General features: G+C 47.5%; 1 protein-coding gene across 1 annotated transcript; it reads left to right on the forward strand.

Annotated features, from left to right (window-relative positions):
* Positions 1–285: 285 nt before the first annotated feature.
* On the forward strand, positions 286–23996 carry VSTM5 (V-set and transmembrane domain containing 5). The gene is made up of 4 exons (XM_070425853.1): positions 286–703; positions 20512–20838; positions 20937–21077; positions 21207–23996. Exons 1-4 carry the CDS (start codon positions 613–615, stop codon positions 21248–21250), a joined length of 603 nt encoding a protein of 200 aa, XP_070281954.1. The 5' UTR covers positions 286–612; the 3' UTR covers positions 21251–23996.
* The last annotated feature ends 63 nt before the right edge of the window (positions 23997–24059 follow it).

Raw genomic sequence — 24059 nt, forward strand, 5'->3', positions numbered from 1 at the left:
ATGATGGATGGATAAATGGGTGGATGGTTAGGTGGATAGATGGGTTCGGATGAGTATATCATCACTGTCCAAAGGCTCCACCCAGAGCAGCCAGCCAGCCTGTGGGCTCCCTGGCTCCCCTCTTCTCCCTCCTCTCCCCTCAGGTTGTCATTTCAGTTTCCTAAAAGCCTCCTCCTTTCCCGTGGAGCCATTAGATGGTCCCTCTTGGTCCCGAGGCAACAGCTAGTACTTTCCCTCCTTCCCGCCAGCCAGCATCCAGCGAATCTTGAATCGATACCAGTCAACTGGGTGTGAACGGAAGGAGACTGCTCCATGTTTGCCAGTATTTACTTCTAAGCGTGTGCATTCTCTCTCTCTCTCTCTCTCTCTCCCCTCTCCTCCCCTCCCTTCCCCTCCCCTCCCATTCTCTCTCCCTCTCCTCTCTCTTTCCAAATCCTTGGGAACTGGTTCAACCAGAGCACAACCAGCTAGCTCACCCGCATCGGGCCCGAAGGACTCGCAGGAGCAGAGGAGGAGGAGGAGACGGGAGGCGGCCGGGCAGGCAGGAGCGGCGGCGGCGCACAGCCGGCCGCGCGGGGCAGCCCATGCCCGGCGCGCCTCCCGGGCTTGCTCATGAGGCCTCTACCGAGCCGGAGGAGGGAGCACCGCGGCATCTCCCTGGGGCTGCTCGCCCTCCGCCTGGCCGCAGCCTGCTGTCTGCAGAGTAAGCTCGGGGCTGGGCGGGGCGGGGGAGGGTTGGGGTGTCTGGGCTGCCCAGCCGCCGGCCCTGGCCACCTCGGCTGGCCCTCCCGGGGGCTGGGCGCGGCCTGGAGCTGGCGCCGACCGGGGCCAGAAGGACCCGGGCAGAGCGGAGCCCCCGGGCCAGCCCCTGGGACAATTCTGGGGGGCGCCGCGCCGGCCGGGCGTTATCGGAGCCGGAAGCCGTCCGGCTTCATTTCTTTTTCCTGGAATAACCAGCCTGCGCCTGAGCTGCCGGAGACCATAGGGCGCACGGGCCCCGCCCCTACTGCTGGGACCCCTCCCCCCTCCCTTTTCCCACTCCCTCCTCCGCCCCCTCCCCCCATCCTCCTGGCTCACTCAGACAGACTCTCTTGCAAGGGTTGGGTGCTGGGCCTGAATGCAGGGTGGTCTAGCCTCTGCACTGAGCGGAGCGTGGGCACTGGAAACCCCCTGACTGGAGGCAACGCACAGCCCCACAAACTCGCCCAGAGACACAAACAACAGACTGTAAAGCAGTCTTGCTTTCCGGTTTAATCATTAGCGTTATTATCATTTCCATTTTATGGATTAGTCAGCTGAGGTTTAAAGAGTGACCAGTGCAGGGCCACTGGAGGGGGGAGGACCAGTAGGAGGAGCCAGCACTTGTTAAGCCCCGAGGGGTTCACCATCCCTCAGACTTGACAAGACTGACTTCTGTCAGATAGTCCCCTGGCACCCTAGGAAATAAGTGCTGCTCTTCTCCCTGCTTCACCAGGGAGGACACTGAGGCTCAGAGAGGTGGTGGTTACTTGCACAAAGTCCCCAGCTAGCCAGTGGTGCAGCTAGGATGCAAACCTGGGCAATCCAGCACTTCTGACGGTAATGCCTCTCTGGCTAGTGATCAGCTTTGGAAGCTGCAGACCTCAGAAGCCCAGGAAAACTGGCGTAAGGCTTGTGCATCTAGCTGTCTGTGGGGCAAGAAATCGCTGCTGGGAGCCCATCAGGTGGGTAGGTGTGTTTGGAGTTGCAGTGACCTCTTCCATTATCTTTCAACCCTCCACCACATATTTCCAACCACCATTCTCAGGCCACATCTGCACAGCTCTCCCTGACTTCCAAGGGCCTGCCGTTCACCACAGTGTCTAATTCATTTATTCACTCACTCACTCAGAGCACTGCCTGCAGGACACAGTGGGTACTGGAGTTAGCACTGATCACAGTCTTGTCCACAGACAAGGAATCAGGAGAGCCAGCTTGGGGTGGCGAGCCCTGGGAGACTGAAAATCAGACTAGGGGAGCCGCAAAAAGCCCCCCAAAGGGAGCTACATCTGCTGAGACATGACAGGTGAACGGGAGCACCAGAGTAGACAGGGTGTCCTAGACAAAGAGGAAGCACGTGCGAAACCTGGAGGACAGGTACAAGTTTTGCAATTCTCCACTCAGCATCTGGCTCCTGCACAGCTGTACGCTCCAGGCGGCAGGCACTCTATCCAGCTCTGGTCCCTAGCACGAACCCAGTGTCAGCCAGGCTCTCGACCTGAAAAGTCATTGAATGGAAGTACACCTGCCTAAAAGAGGCCCGTGCTTCAGGGCCAGCCTTGATGATGTAGTGGGCTCCCTCTCACCAGCTCCTTCCATTTTCTGCCTTTTCAGCCTCTGTCAAAAGCTGCCACCCAGAAAGTCTGATGTTCATCCTTTACACTGAAGTTCTATTAAAGCTCACCCCACAAACACGAACTCACAGACAGCCTGCATCTGAAGCGTTTTCTCTATACATAGACTGCTATGGACTGAGTGTTTGTGCGCCCCCTGAAATTCATATGTTGATGTCCTAACCCCCAGGATGTGCTGTTTTTGGAGGTGGGGCCTTTGGGAAATAATGAGGTTTAGATGAGATTATGGGGGTGGAACTTCCATGATAGGATTTAGTGTCCTTGTAAAAAGAGGGAGATGCCAGAGTTTGCGCCCCCCCCACCCCCCCGCCCCATCATGTGATACATTAGGAACGTGGCTGTCTGCAAGCTAGGAAGAGAGCCCTCACTAAGAACTGAGTCTGTGGGTACATTAATCTTGGACTTCCCGGCCTCCACAACTGTGAGAAATAGATGTCTGTTGTTTAAGCTCCCCCTTCTTTGGTATTTTGTTATAGCAGCCTGAGCTGACTAAGGCTGATTTAAAAGCTTGTCCACTCAGAAAGCTGGCAGGCCTCCTGCAGCAGGCCAAGCTGAGTGCCTTTCTAGGAACCTTGTTCATTTCCTTTCTCACCTCTCAACATGGTAAGTTAGCCATCAGGGCTGTGAGAATCTGGTGCTCCCTCTCATTTAGAAGCAAATGATCAGAGACTAACGCAGGGAAGTTTAGTTAATGGCCTGGGTCCTTGTCAGCTTGCTTCTTGTGTTCCAACCCCAGCTTCTGAGAAGCAGCCTGCTACCCCAACATACACACATACTCATACACATACATGAATACACACATGAGTGTCCTTTAGCACCCCCACTTTACCAGGGGGAGCTGGCCCCACTGAGTTGCTCCCAGCCCAGTGCCCAAGCCAGCAGAGGAACAGCGTGGGGGCTCAGTCTGGGTCTCGGGAGGAAGGGAACAGGCTGGGAGCTGCCGGTTCTGAATGGAGCTATGGGTTCTGGATTTAGCTGGGAGAAGGATGGCTGGGAAGGGGAGGGAGACTCAGTGTAGGAGGAATTCCCTTGAGGCCCCTGGGGAGATGCCTAGATTCATAGATCCAGAAAACGGCCCCAGTGGTCACCAGTGTTGCCACTCAATGTGGCACACGTTTACTGCACACCTACTGTGCACCAGGCTCTCCACTGGACCTGGATGACACACAGACAGATAAAGTGTGGTCTCGCTCTGCGCTGAACTTGCAGATTAACTTGTAAATGTACCCACCAAACAAAGTGGTTTTGGGGGATGCTTTCCAATAATGCCATCATGCCGTACTGGTTATTCAGCAACTTAGTTTTTACACCAATTGTTTTTAGCTCTATCTGCGTTGATAGGCAGAGATCTCACTGATTCCTCTCAACCTCTATACCTATGTCATCACATAAATGTGCTAATTTTTTAAAATATGTTTTATTGATTTTTTACAGAGAGGAAGGGAGAGGGATAGAGAGTTAGAAACATTGATGAGAAACATCGATCAGCTGCCTCCTGCATGCTCCCTACTGAGGATGTGTCCACAACCAAGGTACATGCCCTTGACCGGAATCGAACCTGGGACCCTTCAGTCCACAGGCCAACGCTCTATCCACTGAGCCAAACCGGTTAGGGCAAATGTGCTAATTTTTACTTAGCCAGCCTCCTCCTAATAGATGTTTAAGCTTTAAGTGTTTAGCCCTCACTTGAGGGAGAGCAGACCCCTCTTACGGGGTGACAAGTATAGTGCTACTGATTCATATGGAGGATGTGGAAGGCCAGCACCACTTCCAGACTGATGGGCGCCTGCTGCACCCCCCCCCCCCCGTCCCCTGTGCCCCCCACCCCCAAACACACACACACAAATGCCTGGAGGATTAAATTGAAGCTATTGAGGGAGAGGTAGCTTCAACCAAAGAGTCACCCAGATGTCTTCGTTCCTGATCTCAAAGGAGTCCTGATATGCTCCCTGCTCATCTGGGAAGGGGCTGTAGGGAGGAGGCCCTCCTTTCTCCATTATCCCAGGACCTAAGGACACCCATACATCTCATTCGCTGTAAGACTTATACATTTTTTTATGTCTACAGTCAGGATGCATGTTACAAATCAACAGCTTTGCTGTAATCTCTGTTGGCTGGGACTGAAGTTGAGTTCCTCCCGAGAGAATGTGTGTAGCTTCTGTCTGTCACCAGGAGGCAGCCAACCTGGGGAGTAGGAAAGGCTTCATGAAGAAGGTGAGGCTGAGTCTTGAAGGATGAGTAAGTGTATTCAGCAGGACTGGGTGGAGAAGCGCATTCTAGGCATACTGCAAGGTGCACTATTTATCTTGCGGCCTGGCTGGGTCTGGACATGCTAAAGAAAATAAGGGGAAGTGGCGAGCTGCCTTAGCAGGCATTACCTGGGATTTAACTGGTACCCCACTGACACTGCACCTTTTATAGTCCAGTGCTCTCAGGCCCTGGTCTGGCCATATATGGCTTTTTCCTGGAAAATGGGCTTGGACCAGGAAATTATTTACTTACCCAGCAGAATTGGGAGTAGGAGAGAGGCAGGATTGGCAGGTTTAAAGTTGGAGAATGATTTTCTCCCATAACTGGTTTGCTGGGCTGGGAAGGAACCCGTCAGCCCCGTGGGCAAAGGGGAATTGACACACTGGGCTGTAGAGAGAGCACAGGACATTCCTTGCTCACGTGGGGTCCAGGAAGCACATTGGTCTTCCCCCTCCTGGGGTGTATCCCAGGGGTGGGGGCAGCTCGGCTGCTCTGGGGCTTCCTAGGGAACCTCAGCCGGCAGAAGTGGAAGGGCCTGGGGTAAGCCCTGTATATGAGGACACCTCCCTTCCCCTAGCACACAGGACAAGGAGGGTGGGCTGGCTCAGTGCTTCTCAGCCAAGGCTGCATGTTAGATCCACCTGGGGGCGGGGGGGGTGGGGGTGGGGGGTGGTCGGTGCTTGTAAGACCTACAGATGCCCATGTTCTACCAAGACAGTTAAATTGCTATCTCTGAGGGCAGGACCCAGCACTCTTGTTTCTCATTTAAGTTCTCAGGTGTTTCTAATGTGTGGCCACAGGCAGACTGGGCCATTTCCATGTCCCTCTTTTAGGGTCATCATATGGAAACAGCTTGTTTCTCCCCCTTCGGTTCTCAGACCGCCACCACTGTGTGTAGTAGAGTCTCACCTGTGTCTTATTTGTGGTTTCACCCTGACAAACCTATAGATCAGGAGTGGGGGACCCTTTTTCTACCAAGGGCCATTTGGAGATTTATAACATCATTCGCGGGCCAGGCAAAATTATCTACTTAAAAATTAGCCCTGTGGTATTTGCTCAAATATTTAATGAACTCACCCCTAACACCTTGGCAGGGCCAAACCAAATGATTTGGTGGGCCTTATACAGCCTGTGGGCCAGGTGTTTCCTACCCCTGCTATAGATACTTTCCCGCCAGGATCAGGACAGGAGACAAGGTTGCTTTGCTTTGAAGTTTGGTTTGGTTCAATAATTAGTTCCTGAGCACCTGCTGTGTAAGACACACCAAGCCAGGAGCCAGCGATGCTCAGCATGGTCCCCGCAATGGGTGTCATGTGGCACAGAGGGAGGTCAGATGCCCTGGGAGCACTGAGAAAGGCATTTAGCTTAGTTTGGAGTTGGGAAGAAGCTTCTTGAAGAAGAAGTCTTGAAGGCAAAGTAGGAGGTGGCCATGTGAGCAGGGAAAGAAAGAGTTCTGACAGCAGGAAATAATGAGCACTTAGTGTGGCCATCTTCTCTCCCTTTGCGCCAGTAGCAGGGTGACAATTCTCTAGTAATACCAGGTTTTTCAGCTCATGCCAATTTCTTCATATTCAATCTAGTAAGTCATCTAACAGTTAAAGGAATGCGGCTTGGGAAGGTCTTGGATCATAGGTGGAAGGTGTGGAATAGTTACACTCGTGCCAAAGAATCAGGAGGGAGAAGTGGGTCCCTAGGCACCAGGCCTGGGCCAGGGGACCCAACGTGAGGCTCTGTGTACTGTTTGCCCTGGTTTACGAATGTATCATCCCTGCCCCAGGCTCACTGCGGGGCAGGGTCACATCTCTTAGGAGTCACGCCCAGAAGCAGAACACCAGACCTGCTCTTCCTCCCACCATGAACCAAACCTTCCGCATACTTGGGATGGGATTCCAGTGATCTTGAAGCACAATTATTTCTGTATGTCAGGTAGACTGACAGTTCAATCTGACAGCTCAGTTTGAGTGAGCTATCTGTCATGTCACACACTGCTGGGGGCTGGTGAGTCAGACCTAGGGGCATGATGCCTGCTTGCCTGCTCCTTCCAACAGGGGCCTGATCTCAGACCCACTGAATTAGAAACTGAAGCTGAGGCCCAGCGACAGTGTTTGAACAAGGGCTCCAGGTGATTCTGATGCAGCTAAATGTTGAGAAATGCTGTGTGCTAGCATTAGAGAGGACGAAGGGGGCAAATGGATTACTTAGCCCCCTGTTCCTTGGTTCCGAAGGCCCACTCTGCAGGGGCTCTGAGAAAAGATTGGGCTGAGCTGGTTGGGCACCAAATTAACTAATAATGGACTTCCACGTGGAGCAGGTGACGCTGAGTTGGTGCCCCGCAGATGCTAGTCCCCTTCGCTTCCATTCCCAAATGCTCATTGAATGGAATGAGGCTGGATTCAAATCTCATGGCCTGGACTCAGGACTTCTTCTGGGTGAGAAGTCTGGGGAGGGAGGTCCTCTGCACCATGGAATTGCTCCTGTCATGCTCTCTCACCCACATGTTTTTTTGGTTTGTGTTTTTATTATCATTGACAGCAAACCATGATGATCCCTAATTGCAAATGAGAAAATGGTGGGCCAGAGAGGTCAAGGGATTTGCCCAGTCACACCACTAGGGTGTGTGCAGCCAAAATAGAACCTGGGTCTTTTGGTTCCACAGAGCGTGCACGGATGGCCCTCCCAGGGCTTCCCCGGACAGCATCTTGCCCTCCTCTGCCACCCTTTGCTCCCACAGGCAGGTAGGCCTGCCTTCCTGGCATCTGGGGAGAAGGGTGGAGCAGACTTCTCACGATGCCTGCTAAGTGTCCACTCTACCGTCAGAGAGGAGCTGGGAAGAACACCGGGTGAGTGTGGTGACCCAGAAGCCACAGGGTGTTTCAAGCAGGCGAGATTGGTCAGCAGTGTCCCAAGAGGTGAAGGTCATCTACTGAGAATGAGGAGGAATTTGTAGGTCCAAAGAAACGGAAGGGACCTTGTCTTAGTAATTGTGGAAAAAATATGAGTAAATTTATGTGAACAAACATAGTGAGACTGGCAGTATGGAGGGCCCTCTTGAATTTTGGTGACCTGAAGGTGCACTGGAAACAGTGGGCTTTGTTGTTCTGGAGAGTGTCTGCCATGGGACATGCTTCTGCAGCGTTGACTGCTCAGGTTTGGGCAGAGAGGAAGAAGAGAGTGGTCGATCCAGGGCTGGGAATTTACCTGGCAAATCTGATGAAAAGACAGAGGTCAATGGAGATTAAAGAATTGGAAGGACTGCTTAAGACGATGGAAACGAGGCTGGATAGGGAGGGGGAAGGGTTGGGAAAAGCAGAGGGAATCATCAGGTAGATACAGCCGTGGGCAAACTACGGCCCGCGGGCCGGATCTGGCCTGTTTGAAATGAATAAAACTAAAAAAAAAAAAAGACCGTACCCTTTTATGTAATGATGTTTACTTTGAATTTATATTAGTTCACACAAAAACTCCATCCATGCTTTTGTTCCGGCCCTCCAGTCCAGTTTAAGAACCCATTGTGGCCCAAAAAGTTTGCCCACCCCTGGAAGGATGGAGGAGGCCAGTGGAGAGGTTGAACAGTTAACAGGAAAGAGAGAAGGCTGTGGTCAGAGCAGGCTGCTTTACTGGAGGCCAAGGTAGATGGAGCGAGAATGTTCTTGTAGAAGAAGGTGCTAGATGGATTGTCCATGGGGATGCTGGAACTGGAGGGCAGAGCGCGCACATTGTTGAGAAGGGGAGAAAGTGGAATACCCTCAAGGGAACAGGATATATATATATATATATTGTGTATATATATATATATATATATATATATATATATATATTTTTTTTTTTTTTTCCAAAAGGGTGGAGTGAAAGTCTAAACCGGTGTTATCCAATAGCAATATAGTGTGAGCCACACCTGCAAGCCACATATGTAATTTTAAATTTTCTAGTGGCCACATTAACTTCACCTGTTTCTTTTTACGTTCTCATTTTAATCATGTATTTTGTTTAACCCAATATATCCAAAAATTACCATTTCAATGTATAATCGATGTAAAGATTCTTAATGAGCTATTTTACATCCTAACATACTAAGTACTAAGCCTTCAAAATCTGACGTGTATTTAACACGTAGAGCACATCTCAGTTTGGACTAGGCAATTTCACATGCTCATCAGCTCTGCGTGCCTAGCAGCTACTGTATTGGAAAGCCCAGGTCGAGACTCAGTCTAGCTTCTTATCCCATCTGTCTCCCAAGTCTTTACCAACATGGAGCAATGTGCGGACTGGGGAAACAAAATAAGTAAAAAACTTCACCTCTATAATCCAAGTACCTTACCTTATTGGAGGCAACTGCGGAGCAGCAAAGAGTTGAGTTCCAGTCTCAGTTCTGATTTTCTATTGGGCAAGGACTTAGGCTCTTGCATTGTGCCTCTGAGTCTCGGTCTCCTCACTTGCTCTATGCATCTCTTCCATGGGCTGCTTCTGAGTTGTTTTCTTTATAATAAACTGGTAATAGTTTTCTCAGTGATCAAATAAGCAAGTACCTGTGAAGCAGAAAGCATAATTCCTTAACCCACGTCTCCTGCCTGCTTCACAGGTCTGGGTAATGTTTGGTAGGTGCTTTATGGTGTAAATGTGAATCACTAACATTTTCAAATAAGAAGAATCCGGGGCTCAGACCCAATGTTGGCATGCATTTATTTTTAGGACTGCACTGTTTTTGTTTTTTAAGTTTTTCACAAACTTCCTAAAATATTCCAACGGTTTAAAAGGGTCTAGAGAAAATACAAGGCTTTCCTCCACCCCAGGCACCCAGTCTCCTCCCCAAAGACAACCACAGCTCCTGGTTTTGAGTGTCTCCTCGCAGAGGCGTTCTGTGTGTTTCCACGGGTAAGTGTGCGTGTATACATTCACTACTTTACTCAAATGGAAACATTCTGCCCTGTGCCTTTTTGTTATTTTTGAGACTATCTAATACCAATGCATATAGGCCTGCCTCATTTTTTAATGTCTCTGTAGTATGAACTAAAGTGTGAACGTCGATAATTCGAAGTATGAACATGGATAATTTATTTAACTGGTTATGACCAGTTAAAAGAAGTAGATGGTCCCTGCCTCTGGTTCTTGAGACAGAGCACCCGGAACCCTAGAATTTCCTGAGTGACAGGAACATCTTTGGTTATATTTGGTGTGAGTGCCCAGTTCCCTTCACAAAGCTTTAAAAACCCTTGGAATCACCAGCAGTGATAAGAGTGTGTTTTTGTTTGTTAATGAGGAGACATCGGAAGATGAGGTCTGGTTGGCAGAGGAACTGACCATGTGATTAGAGGGTTGGAACTTTCAGCCTCACCCCCCTGACCTGCAGGGCCCCCCGAAGGGAGAAGGGTTGGGAATTGAGTTAGTCACCAATGGCCAGTGATGTTATTCAACCATGCCTATGTAATGGAATCCCCCACAACCTCTCACTCTACCTCCCTGCCTCCACCTCCCCCCCAAAAAATTGAAGGGGTTTAGAGAGCTTCTGGGTTGGTGAACACATCAAGGTCCTGGGAGGGAGGTGCACCCAAAGAAGGCATGGAGGCTCCACCCTCCTCCTATGCATCTCTTCCATGTGCCTATTCCTGAGTTGTATCCTTTATAGGAAATTGATGATAGTAAGTAAAGTGCTGTCCTGAGTTCTGTGAGCTGTTCTAGCAAATTATCAAACCTGAGGAGGGGGTCGTGGGAATCCCTGATGTGTAGCCGGTTGGTCAGAAGTAGGAGAGACCAGGACTTGTGATTGGCAGAGCCCTTACCCTGTGGAGTCTGTGCTGACTCCAGGTAGCTAGTGTCCAAGTTTTCCTTCAGTGAACACATGGATTGTCCCAGCCTTTTACTATAATCGACTACCATGCTTTAGTGACAATACTCACTTCTATCTCTGCATCTATATGCCCTTATTACTAGTAGGATAAGTTCCTCTGGGTCAAGAAGTAAGTGCTGTTTAAATAATTCTCTAGATTTCATCATATTGCCCTCTAATTAGGTCACACCCATTTACAATCCCCACAGTCATGTTTGAAGTATAACTTCTGCACACTCCTGACCACACAATGTTATCCAACTGCTTCATCTTTACCAGTCTGATAGCAAGTCATTCAACTTCCCCAGCCGGGTTTCACTGGGCTGTGATAATAGTGTGTGACATCTGGTACCCAGCAGGTGCTACCCATGGGAATGGTGGCTGTTGCTACTGTGGAGTGATTTTTCTGGTTGGGCTACAAATATAGGAACCTGATGAGGGGAGCAGCCTGCCAGCCTCTGTCTAAAACTGCCTCTGTCCATGTTGTTTGGGTTTGGCTGACATCTGTGTGACTTTCCAAGGCCATTAAACAGCAAGATCGTGGGGGAGCTCCCTTGAAGATGAGCGGAGCTCTGGTCTCTGGGTAATCAGGCACTGGTGGGGGTGGGGAATTAAATACCTGAGCTAATTGGAGGGATAGGTACCCTGTAAAATATGTACAAGTGTCAGCCATCAGCTCTATTCATGGCATTTAAACCCAAGGGCCATTATTTGGGGTTGCTGTGCAGGCCTCCTACACACAGCTGTGTTTCCAGAATTCCAAGCTCATTTAAGAAAGCCAGGAATGAGGCAGGGACATGGATATTTTTGTTTTGTAAACCTGTGCCAATTCCACTTCTAGCTATTTAACTCTCAGCAGACTTGAGGCTGGGAGAGGGGTCTTGCCAGCACCTCCTTCAGCCAGAACCATTACTCACTCCTTCAGCTCAAAATAGATCCTCCCTGATCTCTCCAAATTGGCAGCAGTTTGACAGGCAGAGCATACATAATATTCATTCATTCATACAATTATCCAGCATTTGGTCCTGTCAAAAATGTCCACATTTAGAAAATGTCCCTGGGTTCAAAGGACCCATCATGTTTATTTCTACGTTTAGTTTATAAGATGTATAATGAAAAATACTATTATGTTTTATTGCTCCAATAATTCTGTTGTGGCTGTGTTGCCAATCATAACCCTTCTTACCTCGGTAGCCTCGCTGGTCATGGTACCTGGGGTTAGATATATGGGTCAGGGTTCCAATCTTGCAGAAGAGCAGGATTTATGTTAATATTAACTACAGACCAAATGTCCCCATGGACCTTTTGGTACAGGATCAAATATCAAGCAGCTTTTGGTGGGACCAAGTGTCTCTGTGGACATTTTGCACGAGGCCAGATGTCCCACAAGGATTCATACGAGTATATTGTGAGCACCTCAAAGTGCCAGGCCCTGTGCCAGGAGCTGGGTTTCTGAGCTGGATGGGAAACGAGTTCTCCAAGCAAAATCTCACGGCCTACTGTGCACAGGTGCGCTTCCTGCTGCTCCCTATCTGCTCCCCAGGGCAGGCCCAGGAAGGGCCACGCCCGGCTGTTCCCAACGGTTTGGGCTCCAGCCAGGGCTTCTCCTGAAGGTGCACAGGACAAGCACATTGGTGCAATGAGGGTGATGTGTGTACATGATAACGAACTCTGCTGCCAGCTTGCCCTTCTGGGAGCCAAGTTCAGATCCTACGTTCCTCTATTCAAACATCGCCGTGTCCTCCCTGCCCCAGGGAGAACTCCTGCCGGTGATCCCAAGCCTGTCTGTTCCTCACTACAGCCAACCTGCACTTCTTCGTCACCAGGCCCCAAACCTGAGGCTCTGCCATGGCTCCCTGGGGTGGGTACACTGTTCTCCCCGCTGGAATTGTGCTTCCACCCTTTCCCATGCTTTTCACATCTTATTCTTCCACCCTCCGCTTAAATGAGGGTCTCGCCTCTTCCCAAACTCCTGCGGACTGGAGTTGTCCTCAGTAAAACGGGGGTAATAATACTCAGCAGGCGGCGGAGGAGGTGTGGCGAGTGCAGGTGAGGTTCTGTAACGATTGGGAGGTCCCCACCAAGATGGGCTGGCAGTGGGAGTGCTGACCCCTGGGAGGTGTGTTCAGAGCCAGCGTTAAGGGAGGAATGGCTTTGTCCACCCTCAGCTTACCCAGTGGGCTGTCCTACACCCACCCATGCTGAGAGCCTGGGGCGCCTTAGAAATCAGCTCTTGTACACCTTGGAGTTTACTCTTTGCTCTTTGACATTCCTTTGAGTCTCAGGTAGGGTGGCCAGTTGTTCTGGTTGGCCTGTGACTCTCCTGTTTTTAGCACTGACACTCGTCACCTTCTAGGAAACCCCTCAGTCCCAGGCAAACCAGAAAGGTTGGTCACACTGGCCAGCGACACAGAACTACTGTGAGAAGGGCAGCTGGTGGGGCTGCAGATCCTGGGTCAGCCCTCAGTGCTCATCCTTGCTGGGCCTTCCACGTGTCCCTCATCCTCACAGCCTTCCTCCCGGAGGTTTTCCCGGCCTCGTTCTAAGTGGAAGACGCCGAGGATCTGGGAAGTGAAGGCACTTTCAGCAGGTCTCACAGCAAGGAGACAGCATGGCTGAACCTCTGTGGGTCCCGCCCGCCTCAGGTGTCTCCACCACACCTCGATACCAATGGAAATAACGCTTTTGTAGGGTGATTCATCACTCCACCACCCACCCCTGAGCCCTGGCTTTCTGACGCCTGGTTTAGCTGCTTCCAGGCTCGATAAGGATGAAGACAACAATGATGCGATACTTATTTCCTGGTTCCCAGCTGCCTCTGATAATCGCAAGGCTGGGTCGATGGCTTTCCGGATGAGGGTGAAAATGTCCTGATTAAGGGGTCTCGTCCACGACTCCTTAACCTCAGAGGCCACGCGGGCAATGTACCTCTCACCGTTAGCTGATACCTGGTCCACCGGAACTGTGTTCTGAACAGTATCGACCTTTGTTGTGATTTCAGGAAATAGATCCTTTTTAAAGAATACATTTTTATTTACTGATTTGTAATATTTATTTATTAAACGGCTTGGGGTGACACTGGTCAACATGAACAAATAGGTTTCAGATGAGGGTTTCTGTGTTACAAGATCTGTATCTTGCACCAAAGTGTGCCCACCACCCAAAGTCAGATCTCCTCCTGTCACCTTACTCTAGGACCCCTTCTTCCCCCAACGCCTTCCCTCTGGCAGTCACCACACTGCTGTTTGTGTTCACCAATTTCAGTTTTATATCCCACATATGAGTGAAATCATATAGTTCTTAGGTTTTCCCTGACTGACATAGTTCACTCAGCACAATGTTCTCAAGGTCTATCCATGCTGTTGCAAATGGTGCTATTTCATCCCTTCTTTTGGCTGAGTAGTACTCCATTGTGTACATGTAGCACATCTTGACCCAGTCCTCTCTTGTGGGACACTTAGGTTGTTTCCATGTCTTGGCTGTGAATAATGCAGCAGTGAACATAGGGGTGCATATATCTTTGCGGATACATGATTTCAAGTTTTTCAGGTAAATACCCAGGAGAGGGATTGCTGGTTCAAATAATATGTTTTTAAAAGCAGCAAAGCTCTACCTCTGTAATTTATTTGTAAGAAAAGAAATAAGGAACAATTCTGAGTATAAGTTCTCACTTACCATGTCTATAGATTCTTGGAAACTGAGACTTTAAAACAAAACAATGTTATGATGAAACCAAATTAACCCTAGGCTAATTGATACAAATAAGAGTTTAGGTTCCTTCAGTACATTTCTGACAAAAACATCCCAAAACTTCTAAATAATGAGAAGCAAGGTAAACTTTTACACTGAACTTTTCTTTAAACTTTGCCAATGAGATTGTTTGTTCTAACCAGGAGAACTTAAAAAATATTTTTAAAAATATTTTTTAAATCTTTATTGTTGGAAGTATTACTTATGTCCCTTCCATGCCCCCTCTCCCCGCATTGAACTCTTCTAGCTCGACCCTCCACCTGGGGATCTAGTTCACAACCTGGCTATGTGCCCAGGCCTTCACCACCCTATTGTCTGTGTCCATGGGTTATATATATTTGCATACAAGGTCTTTGGTTGATCTCCACCCTTCCCTCTGAGGTTGGACAGTCTGTTCTATGCTTCTATGTCTCTGGATCTATTTTGTTCATCAGTTTATTTTGTTCATTAGATTCCACATATGAGTGAGATCATGTGATACTTACCTTTCTCTGACTGGCTTATTTCACTTAGCATAATACACTAATTTTTTTATTTATTCAATGAGTAACTGTGAAAAGTTAAAAATTATATAAATGTATAACAAAATAAAATCTTGTCATCCAGTCTCTAAGGAGAAATTCCTGTTAACAGTTTAGCATATATTACTACAACATTTTTCTACATATTAGCACATACTTACACAAATAAAAGTAAGATCATATTATGCTGTTTTATAAATTTATGTTTTAATATGCTTTTATTGATTTTTGGGGGGGAGAGAGAGAGGAAGGGAGAAGGAGAGAAACATTGTTTGGCTGCCTCCTGCAAACCCCCACCTGGGGATCTAGTTCACAACCTGGCTATGTGCCCTGACCGGGAATTAAACTGGCGACCTCTTGGTGCATGGGACGACACTCAACCAACAGAGTCACACTGCCTGGGCTATAAATTTGTTTTGTAACTTAGTAACGTGTCATAGACATCGTTCCTTGTTCTTACAAAGCTCCTCCTGTCTGTGGCTGCCTGGCATCCATTCTATAAGTAGAGCCTGATTTATCGAACTCACCTCCTTGAGTAGAACTTTTAAGCCAGCTCTGAATGTTGGTCTAGTCACTAAGTTTCTCTGGACTTGTTCTGGAACAGTTTTAGCATGAGGTGCAGAGGTGGTAACTCATTAATTCAACTTTCAAACAGTTGACAAGCAGTCTGCCTTTAAACTCTTGGAACTGTTAGTTTTCCATCTTTGCTATGGATCATTTATTTCTAATTATGTGGTAGATTGACAGGAGGAGAAACTCGTTGTTCCTAAAACCTGTTTAAATACCTGGTTAGTTTGTCTGATTAGGAGGAGGTTTTTCTGATCAAGAGAAAAGACAGAAATCAACGTGAACTAGTTGGTCAGTTTACACCTGTATCAGTGTTAACCTAAACATAAAAGGCCAAAGTGAAAAGCAACAAGCGCTTATTTGAGATCAAGAAAGAGTAGCTATTCAGGACTCACGGATTCAGGCAGAAATCCAAATAGTGTTCTGATTAGGAGACAAAAGTAAGGGGTACGAGAAAGGGGAGGGGCCAATTATATCAATAGAAGGAAGGCATTTCTATTGGTGTAGGAAGGCTAACATAGTGATGTTAATTCTAAAGAATGTTTTTCATTTTCAGTCTGTAGTCTTCTGTCCAGTCTGGTAGTCACAATATCTGCTTTCTTGTTATCTTTGCAAACAGTTCTTTAGGCACAATGTCGCTTTAGGCCCCGGCCAAATGTTATTTTGCTCTGTTTTAACACCCCAAAGGCTTGAGGCTTAAGTTACTCAGTCATGGCCTCTCCGCTCCATTCTAAAGTGAATGCTTTTGTATTCTTTTTTTTTTTTTTTTTATATCAACGTCTGAGAAACTTGGGCTTGTTTTATTTTTGTTTGTTTTTCAGTGTTGCTGTTTCTTGAGCCAAAGTAATTGAAAGGCTCAAATAATGGTCAACATGGTTAACCTAGGACAGTGACACGCGAACTCATTTTTTTGGCTGATTTTTCTTTGTTAAATGGCATTTAAATATATAAAATAAATATCAAAAATATAAATCTTTGTTTTACTATGGTTGCAAATATCAAAAAATTTCTATATATGACACGGCACCAGAGTTAAGTTAGGGCTTTTCAAAATGCTGACACGCCGAGCTCAAAAGGTTCGCCATCACTGACCTAGGACATATATGGAATACATATATGTGATGATGCAGATTGTCACTACTTCTAAATATGGTTCTTCAGATCTTACAGTAATCACTGTTCCAAATGCTCCTATTTGTGGTCAGAGAAATCAGAAAATATAGATAAATGATAGTCAGTCACCAAGTAGAGTGGGAAAAAGATGGGTTTTGGATCCTACAGAAACTGCATTCAAATCTCACCTTTGCCATTTCCTAGCTATGTGGACATGTTGCTGACTTGCATTTAAAAAATAAAAGAGATAGTAAAGCACATAATCTATATATGTAAAAGGCTAATATGCTAAGTGTCTGACCATCTGACTGGTTGCTATGACACACACTGACCAGCAGGGGGCAGGTGCTCAACACAGGAGCTGTTGTTACACACACTGGCTGGCACCACGGACCTGGCACCGACAAACCAACACTCGGCTTCCCCCAAGTGGGACACAGGCCCTGCCACCACTCTGGAGTTACACCCCACCAAAACTCTGCCAAGACCCCATGGCGCAAAATTCGGCCCACAGCCCAGCCCAGCCCTGAAATGGTGGCTGTGGGTGCTGGGTAATGATGTCACGTAGCAACGCCTGGCTTCCTCTCCCTAGCGACTAGCCTCCTTGCAGTTTCTTCAGCCCAGGAACACCACTTGCTTTATAGCCAGGTGCAAACATTTCACACTTTAACCAAATGTCTGTGAAGTGTTTTCCCATGCCTCATCTCATTTGATCCTCACAGAAGTCCTGGAGTAGGTAGATAGGAGACTTGGTGGAATCCTATTTTCTTTTCATTAGCCAGAAAATGGAGATTTAGAAAGCTTAGAAACTTGACCCAACTGAAAAGAAGAAATGGTGGACCTTGAAAATGACTTCAGGTTTTCTCACTGTGCAGAATATAGTCAAACACTACGGCAGTTAAATATATTGCCCTTTGTTCTCCCTGTGTGATCTACAATAATAATTTGCTTCGTGTTGATATTTACTGCTGTGTTGCTGACAATTACCTGAAAGAGATGTTGGGGTGCTTCACTAGGCTTGAAAAAGTTTAACTACATCAGAAATCAGGTCTAATTAAGCAAATTTGTTCTATATAAAAGGCTAAGTCAATTTGCGCATGTGTGATACATATAAAGCTCTCACTGGTGCCAATCACACGTGTGTGTTTCAATCTGTCATTGTCAATTGTGAATGTGGTTGGCACTTCTATTATAGAGAAAGGGCAAATAGCAATATTAAAATATTTCTTCTAATTAATTTCCTTTCAATGTGCATGAATTCGTGCACTGGGCCACTAGTAAATAAATAATATAGTAACTGGCATAGAAAACCCTTGACTGTAGTTCTTTCTTATGTTTGTTAGCTTTTAGATGTACCTAATTTTTTATTGATTGATTGATTGACTTTAGAGAGAGAGAGATGGAGAGAGAGAGGAGAAAGAGAGGAGAGAGATAGACAGGCAGACATCAATTTGTTAATCCACTTATTTGTGCATTCATTGGTTGATTCTTGTATGTGCCCCGACCTGAGATCAAACCAGCAATCTTGGCATATCAGGACAACACTCTAACCAACTGAGTTACCTGGCCAGGGCCAGATGTGCCTAATTTTTAAACTACTGAAGCAGCAACAGTCCTATCAGCAATGGCTCATCCTTCTTCTTGCTTCTATAAATATTTGGTCATTCACTTACTCATTTCCTCAGCAAACATTTATTGATCAATAACTATGTTAGATGTTATGCTGGGTTCAGGGGGCCAACAGAGATGACGAAAACACATAATTCCTGCCCTCCACGGGCTGTCCTGGAATTTGGCCTCTGTTTTCTTCCCAAGAAAAAAGAGAGAGAAAGCAAATGTAGCAAAATGTTAATAATTGGTGAGTCTAGGAGAAGGTATATAGATATGGATTTCGTTTGTTTTTCAACCTTTCTGTGAGCTTAACATTTTAAAAAATAGAGTTGGAGAGAAAATACATTTCTGTAACTTGACAGCTGTAACGCTTGAAAGCCATTATTCCCAGTTTTTCAGCATGGAATTTATCAGATTATCAGTCACCTAGCCAGGTCTTAGGAGAGCAGCACAAATGTGATATGTTGGGAATGGGAGACGACAATGAGAAAGACCTGGAAAAGTAACAGGTGTGGTTACCTAGAGCCACAGCAGGGGCCCCAGGGCAACTGGGCACCCAAAGAGTGAGAGGGCTAAACAGGAAGTGGAGGTGGAAACCAGGGGATGGCCTCCAAGCTTGAATCCTGCCCTATTCATTCTGTGGTCTCCAGCCAGCCCTGACCTCTCCTCTCAGCGTGGGGGCATTTGTCACATCTGGGCCATCTCCCTCCAACCACTGACCTTTGATATGAGCATACAAGATAAATATGTCAATTTTGGAGTTGGCAGCCCTTGTGTGAATCTCAGCCTTGCAGAGTGAACTTGGACAAGCTAGTCCTGTGGAGCCTGAGGTTTCTTACATGCAAATCCTTGATAGAATCACAATAGGTTGCATGAGGCTGAGAGAATGTGTGTAAAGCAGTTAGCATAGGGCCTGTGCCGGGTGCCTACTTAATACAGTATAACAACATATACGTAACCTTAGCCAATGGCCCTACTATCAATATACCCATTTCATGCAGAAATCTTGGCTTGATGTTTCTTTGCCGCACCCACCCCCACTTCTAGTTCACCAGCATGTCCCCCCATCTCCCAAATTCCCTAAATCAGACCACTCTTCACTCTCTCCAAGGCTACATCTCCATCTCTTAACCAGTCCTGTGCACAGCCACCTGACTGCTCTTCCTGCTTCTATTCTGGTCCCTTCACTCCCATATCGTTTTCCACAGCAAACATTCTTAAGATTAATGGAGAATGTCACCCTCCCAATTAATTCTTCTATGGCCTCCCATCGCCCTTGAGTAAACACTTCACCCCTGACCTTGACCTCAGGGGTCCTGCCCGTCTCTCCAACCTTGTCTCGTAAGCTCTGCCCAAGGCTTTCTGTGTTCTAGCCTACTGGCCTATGCCTGTCCCTCAAACACAGCAATGCCCACTCTCACCTCATAGCCTTTGTAGTTGTTCCCTCTGCCTGAAATGTGCTTCCCCCGTGCCTTTATCTGGCTGCCTCCTTTCCCTCCATTAGGTCTTAATCAAAAGGTCTTTGCTCAGCGAGAACCTCCATGACCACTCTATGTAAGGGTGTGTACCACGCCATCCCCACTGGCCACCATGCCCTGTTTCACCATCCTTAAAGCACTTGTCATTCTCTAAGATGATCTCATTGGTTCATTCAGCCCTTGTACATCCCCCTTACAGAATGAAAGCTGCAGGGAGCAGTAGACAGTAACCTTGCATCTTGTTCACTGTCTGTCAGTTCAGGCTGCCAGAACAAAATACACAAACTGGAGGGTTTAAACAACAGAAATTTATTTTCTCACAATTCTGGAAGCTGGAAAGATCAAGGTGCTGGCAGGGTTTGGTTCCTGGTAAGACCTCTCTTCCTGGCATATAGACAGCTGCCTGCCTGCCGTGTTTTCACATGGTCTTTCCTCCATGTGTGCCCCTGCACGGAGAGGGTATGAACTCTCTAGTGCAGCGGTTCTCAACCTGTGGGTCGTGACCCCTTTGGAGGTCGAACGACCCTTTCATAGGGGTCGCCTAAGACCATCGGAAAACACATATATAATTACATATTGTTTTTGTGATTAACACTATGCTTTAATGATGTTCAATTTGTAACAATGAAATTGGGGGTCACCACAACATGAGGAACTGTATTAAAGGGTCGCGGCATTAGGAAGGTTGAGAACCACTGCTCTAGTGTCTCCTTTTATAAAGACCTTAATCCTAGTGCGTCAGAGCCATACCCTTATGACCTCATTTAACCTTAATTACTTCCTCTGAGGCCCCAACTCCAAATACAACCATATTGGGGATGAGTGTTTCAATATAGATATTTGGGGGCATATAAACATTCAGTCTATAACATTCACCATTGTAGCATTAACACCAGAACGTAAGAGAGAGCTTGGCATGTAATAGGCACTCAATAGATATTTGATAAATAAATCAATGAATTATAGAAGTTCACGCCACTGTAAGTCCATATAAGTTGCCCCACATCTAGCACTCCATCCTGCAGGTCAGGGCGTGTCACTGTACATCCCCCAGTCTGCCATCAATGCCACGGTGGAGGAAGACATCCTGCTCTCCGTGGAATACTCCTGCCATGGCATCCCCACCATCGAATGGAAGTATACATCCACCTGGGGGGTGCAGAGGATCGTGGAGTGGAAGCCAGGCACTCAGGCCAACATCTCCCAGAGCCACAAGGATAGAGTCTGCACCTTTGACAATGGTTCCATCCAGCTGTTCAGTGTGGGCGTGAGGGATTCCGGCTACTATGTCATCACGGTGACCGAGCGCCTGGGGAGCAGCCAGTTTGGCACCATCGTGCTGCATGTGTCGGGTAAGACAGCTCCAGAGGCCCTGTGCGTGGGAGGCCGACTTCATGACATTAAAAATGACTCATCTTCCCCCCTCCTCTTCCCCGCCCCCACCCCACAGAGATCCTCTATGAAGACCTCCACTTCGTCGCTGTCTTCCTTGCTTTTCTCACTGCTGTGGCCGCAGTGTTAATTAGCCTCATGTGGGTTTGCAATAAGTGTGCATATAAATTCCAGAGGAAGAGAAGACACAAGCTCAAAGGTAATTCTCGGGGCCTTGTGATAATCAGCTCATGCTTTCATGGCCGGAGGTAGCCCACGTTAGCTGGTTCTCACCAAAAACCACCTTATGGCTGATTTGCAACTGATGGACTTGTCTTTTGCTTTGCAGAGAGCACAACTGAGGAGATTGAGCTACAGGATGTTGAGTGTTAGCCAAGGCTGAGCCCAATGACATTCCTACCTCAAGAGGAAAACTATTTTCCAGTGGAAGGAGCAAACATACCGATCCATGCTAAGAGCCTCCTGTTGTCCTGCCACAGCCGCCCATTCCTGATGGGCCTGCCGGCCGTGGACAGAGTGGACTGCATGGAGTTGAGGACTCTGGATTGGACCAAGTCAGTTCTTGCACGTGCATGAAAGTCAAGGAGAAGAGTGCTTTGCGTGGCTGCAGCCCAGAGCTGTGCTAATCCTCGGGCAATGGCGTAGGGCAGGCACTGGCTGCTTGCTCACTGTGCTCTGCTCGGCCCAGAATATAGCCATTGGAGGTGTCCCCATGCTGGAGGCCAGAGCACTCGAGGTCATGTGTGCAGCCAGCAGGCTGTCTGTGCTCCTGCTTGCTCTGTTCTGCCCTCCAACCCTCTGCTGTGGGGCTGTTGTGAGAAAACGTGAGGCGTTTAGACCATCTGCTGCCCAAGACAGAGGTCAGACGAGACCAAGGGGTGCTGCTGTGCTTTAGGGAGTTGCTCAGAGAAGGGCGAGCACCCCCATGGCCTGGAACTTCAGGGAAGAGAGCTTAATTTGTTCTTGAGGGACCAGCATTGGGAACAAGGAAACAAAATTATCTTTCTTTTCCTGTCTTGGTCCAACATTCATGAATTTTCCCTCCTGTGGCCCCAGCTTCAGCCGGTATGAGGAGCACAGTTTTCACCATGAGCAGCATCTGGCCTGCAGGCGCCTCCTTGCCCGGCTGTGTGAAAGCTGGGCCTGCGTAACGGGTGGTACAACAGGAAGTCAGTATGAGGATTCTTCAGTGATCTGAAAGCAACCAGCACTATACTGAGTACTGGAAATTGATGAAATGCTCTGGGGTGTTGGGCTCCCTGTGAAATTGGGGGCTGGATCTCAGCTGGCTTTGGCCTTATTCTCTCAAGTGTTGGTGAGCATGTTTACCTGAAAGTTTCTCCATCCCTGCTTCCATTTGGCAAGCTCTAAATCATGACTGCATTTATTTTCCATTATCTTTTCTCTCTCCAGTATTCTTAGCTACAGACCAAAGGTGCCATCTCAATTATTGGTGGAGGCTGAAGCTATTAGCTGAGTCCCCAGTCTTTAGCTGCAAATTCGCCCATGCAAAGCAGAGTAAGAATATTCCCTTCTGCCTGGCTGGTGTGGCCCAGTTGGTTGAGCATTGTCCCATGCACCAAGGGATCACTAGTTCAATTTCCAGTTGGGGCACATGTCCAGGTTGCAGGCTTGATCCCCATCAGGGGGCATGCAGGAGGCAGCCAATCAATGTTGGTGCTCTCTCATCGATGTTCCTATCTCTGTCTCTCTCCCTCTCCCTTCCTCTTAAGCTAAAAAAAAAAAAAAAGAGAGAGAGAGACAAAGAATATTCCCTTCTCTCATCCCCCACTTCATGTCCTTAACATCCACATCTTTTCTACTTCCTATGTGGCAGAATAAGGAGTTGTCAGCAGAAGTTAGTATGTCATCTTTCCTTGAGTAATAAATCCAGGCTTGCAGGAAGAAATCTTTAGCAATATTCAGACAGGAGCTACCAGAGATCTAGAGAAGGGCTCCGAAGGCACTACCTGACTCAAAAGGCAAGGGAGTAATTAGTCTGCACGTGATTTGTAGCACTAGCTCTTGACAGAAGTTCCCACCTCAGGCCACCTCCTGCACACACACGTGTGAACGTGCACCCCTGTGCCCTTTCCAGTCTCCAGTGCCCTGGAAAGGCATGGGGAGGAGAACGGGGTGTCTAGGACCTGCTTATGTCTTTCTCCTTTCACACACTGCGCCCATCTGCGGGAAACCGGTTTGGATCCAGTAGCTGCTGGAGTCTGAGTCCTCTTTTACCACCTGCTTTTCAGAACTCTGCCTCTCAGCTTGTCAGACGTCAGGGGTGGAAATCTTCATAAAAGGAGAAATGGGAAAGAATGCCCAATGAGAGGCCTCAGGGGCAAACCCAGGTGTCCATTAAATTGCCCCCCAAATATGTCATGAAAGGTTTTGCCTCTTCTTTCCATTTCTTTATTTTGCACTTTTAAAGCTCCCTCCATCCTGAACATTCCTGTGGAAAGTTTTGATTCTAGAGCCTGAGGTTTTTGTCTGTTTTTCGAGACAGGAAAATATTAACATCAGAGAAGTTAGCCACTGTAAATGTTAAGCTAAAAGTTACTATGTTTCAAACTGTGAAGGTGTTTCAAAGAATGAAATAAAACCTGAAAATAAAGTTCTGCTCCTTTGTGTGTGACTACTGTCTTGGAGAGAGGCCCCAGGGCCAGGGTCCCACAGCTGCGGGCATAAGCAAACCCCTCAGTCAAGGTCATGGGTCTGGCACATTTCCATTTATTTGTTTTCGTTTAATTGTTTCTGAGAGACTTAAAAACCTTTTATTATAAAAATTTCAAACATGCACAAAAATGAAAAATTATAATGACTTCCCATGTACCAATTACCCAGCTTCAATAAAATTGTCAACTCATGGCCAATCTTGTTTCAGCTTTGCCTTCTCCCCAACTATATACTGCATGATTTGAAGCAGGCAGCCTGTCATTCATTTTTTAAAAAGATAGTGTCACCACATTATTGTCTGGGTTATGCATGTAAGCATTTATGTTCTTTGGTTAATCTCTTACAGCCCCTTCCATCCCCTCCCCTCTGAGATCTGTCAGTCTGTTCCATGCTTCTATGTCTCTGGACCTATTTTGTTTGTCAGTTTATTTTGTTCATCAGATTCCACATATAAATGATATCTGATATTTGTCTTTCTCTGACTGGCTTATTTCGTGCAACCTAA

Source organism: Myotis yumanensis, unplaced genomic scaffold, assembly GCF_028538775.1.
Source record: "Myotis yumanensis isolate MYYU_CA2020_CCGP unplaced genomic scaffold, mMyoYum1.0.hap1 SCAF_10, whole genome shotgun sequence".
Classification (NCBI taxonomy): Eukaryota; Metazoa; Chordata; class Mammalia; order Chiroptera; family Vespertilionidae; genus Myotis; species Myotis yumanensis.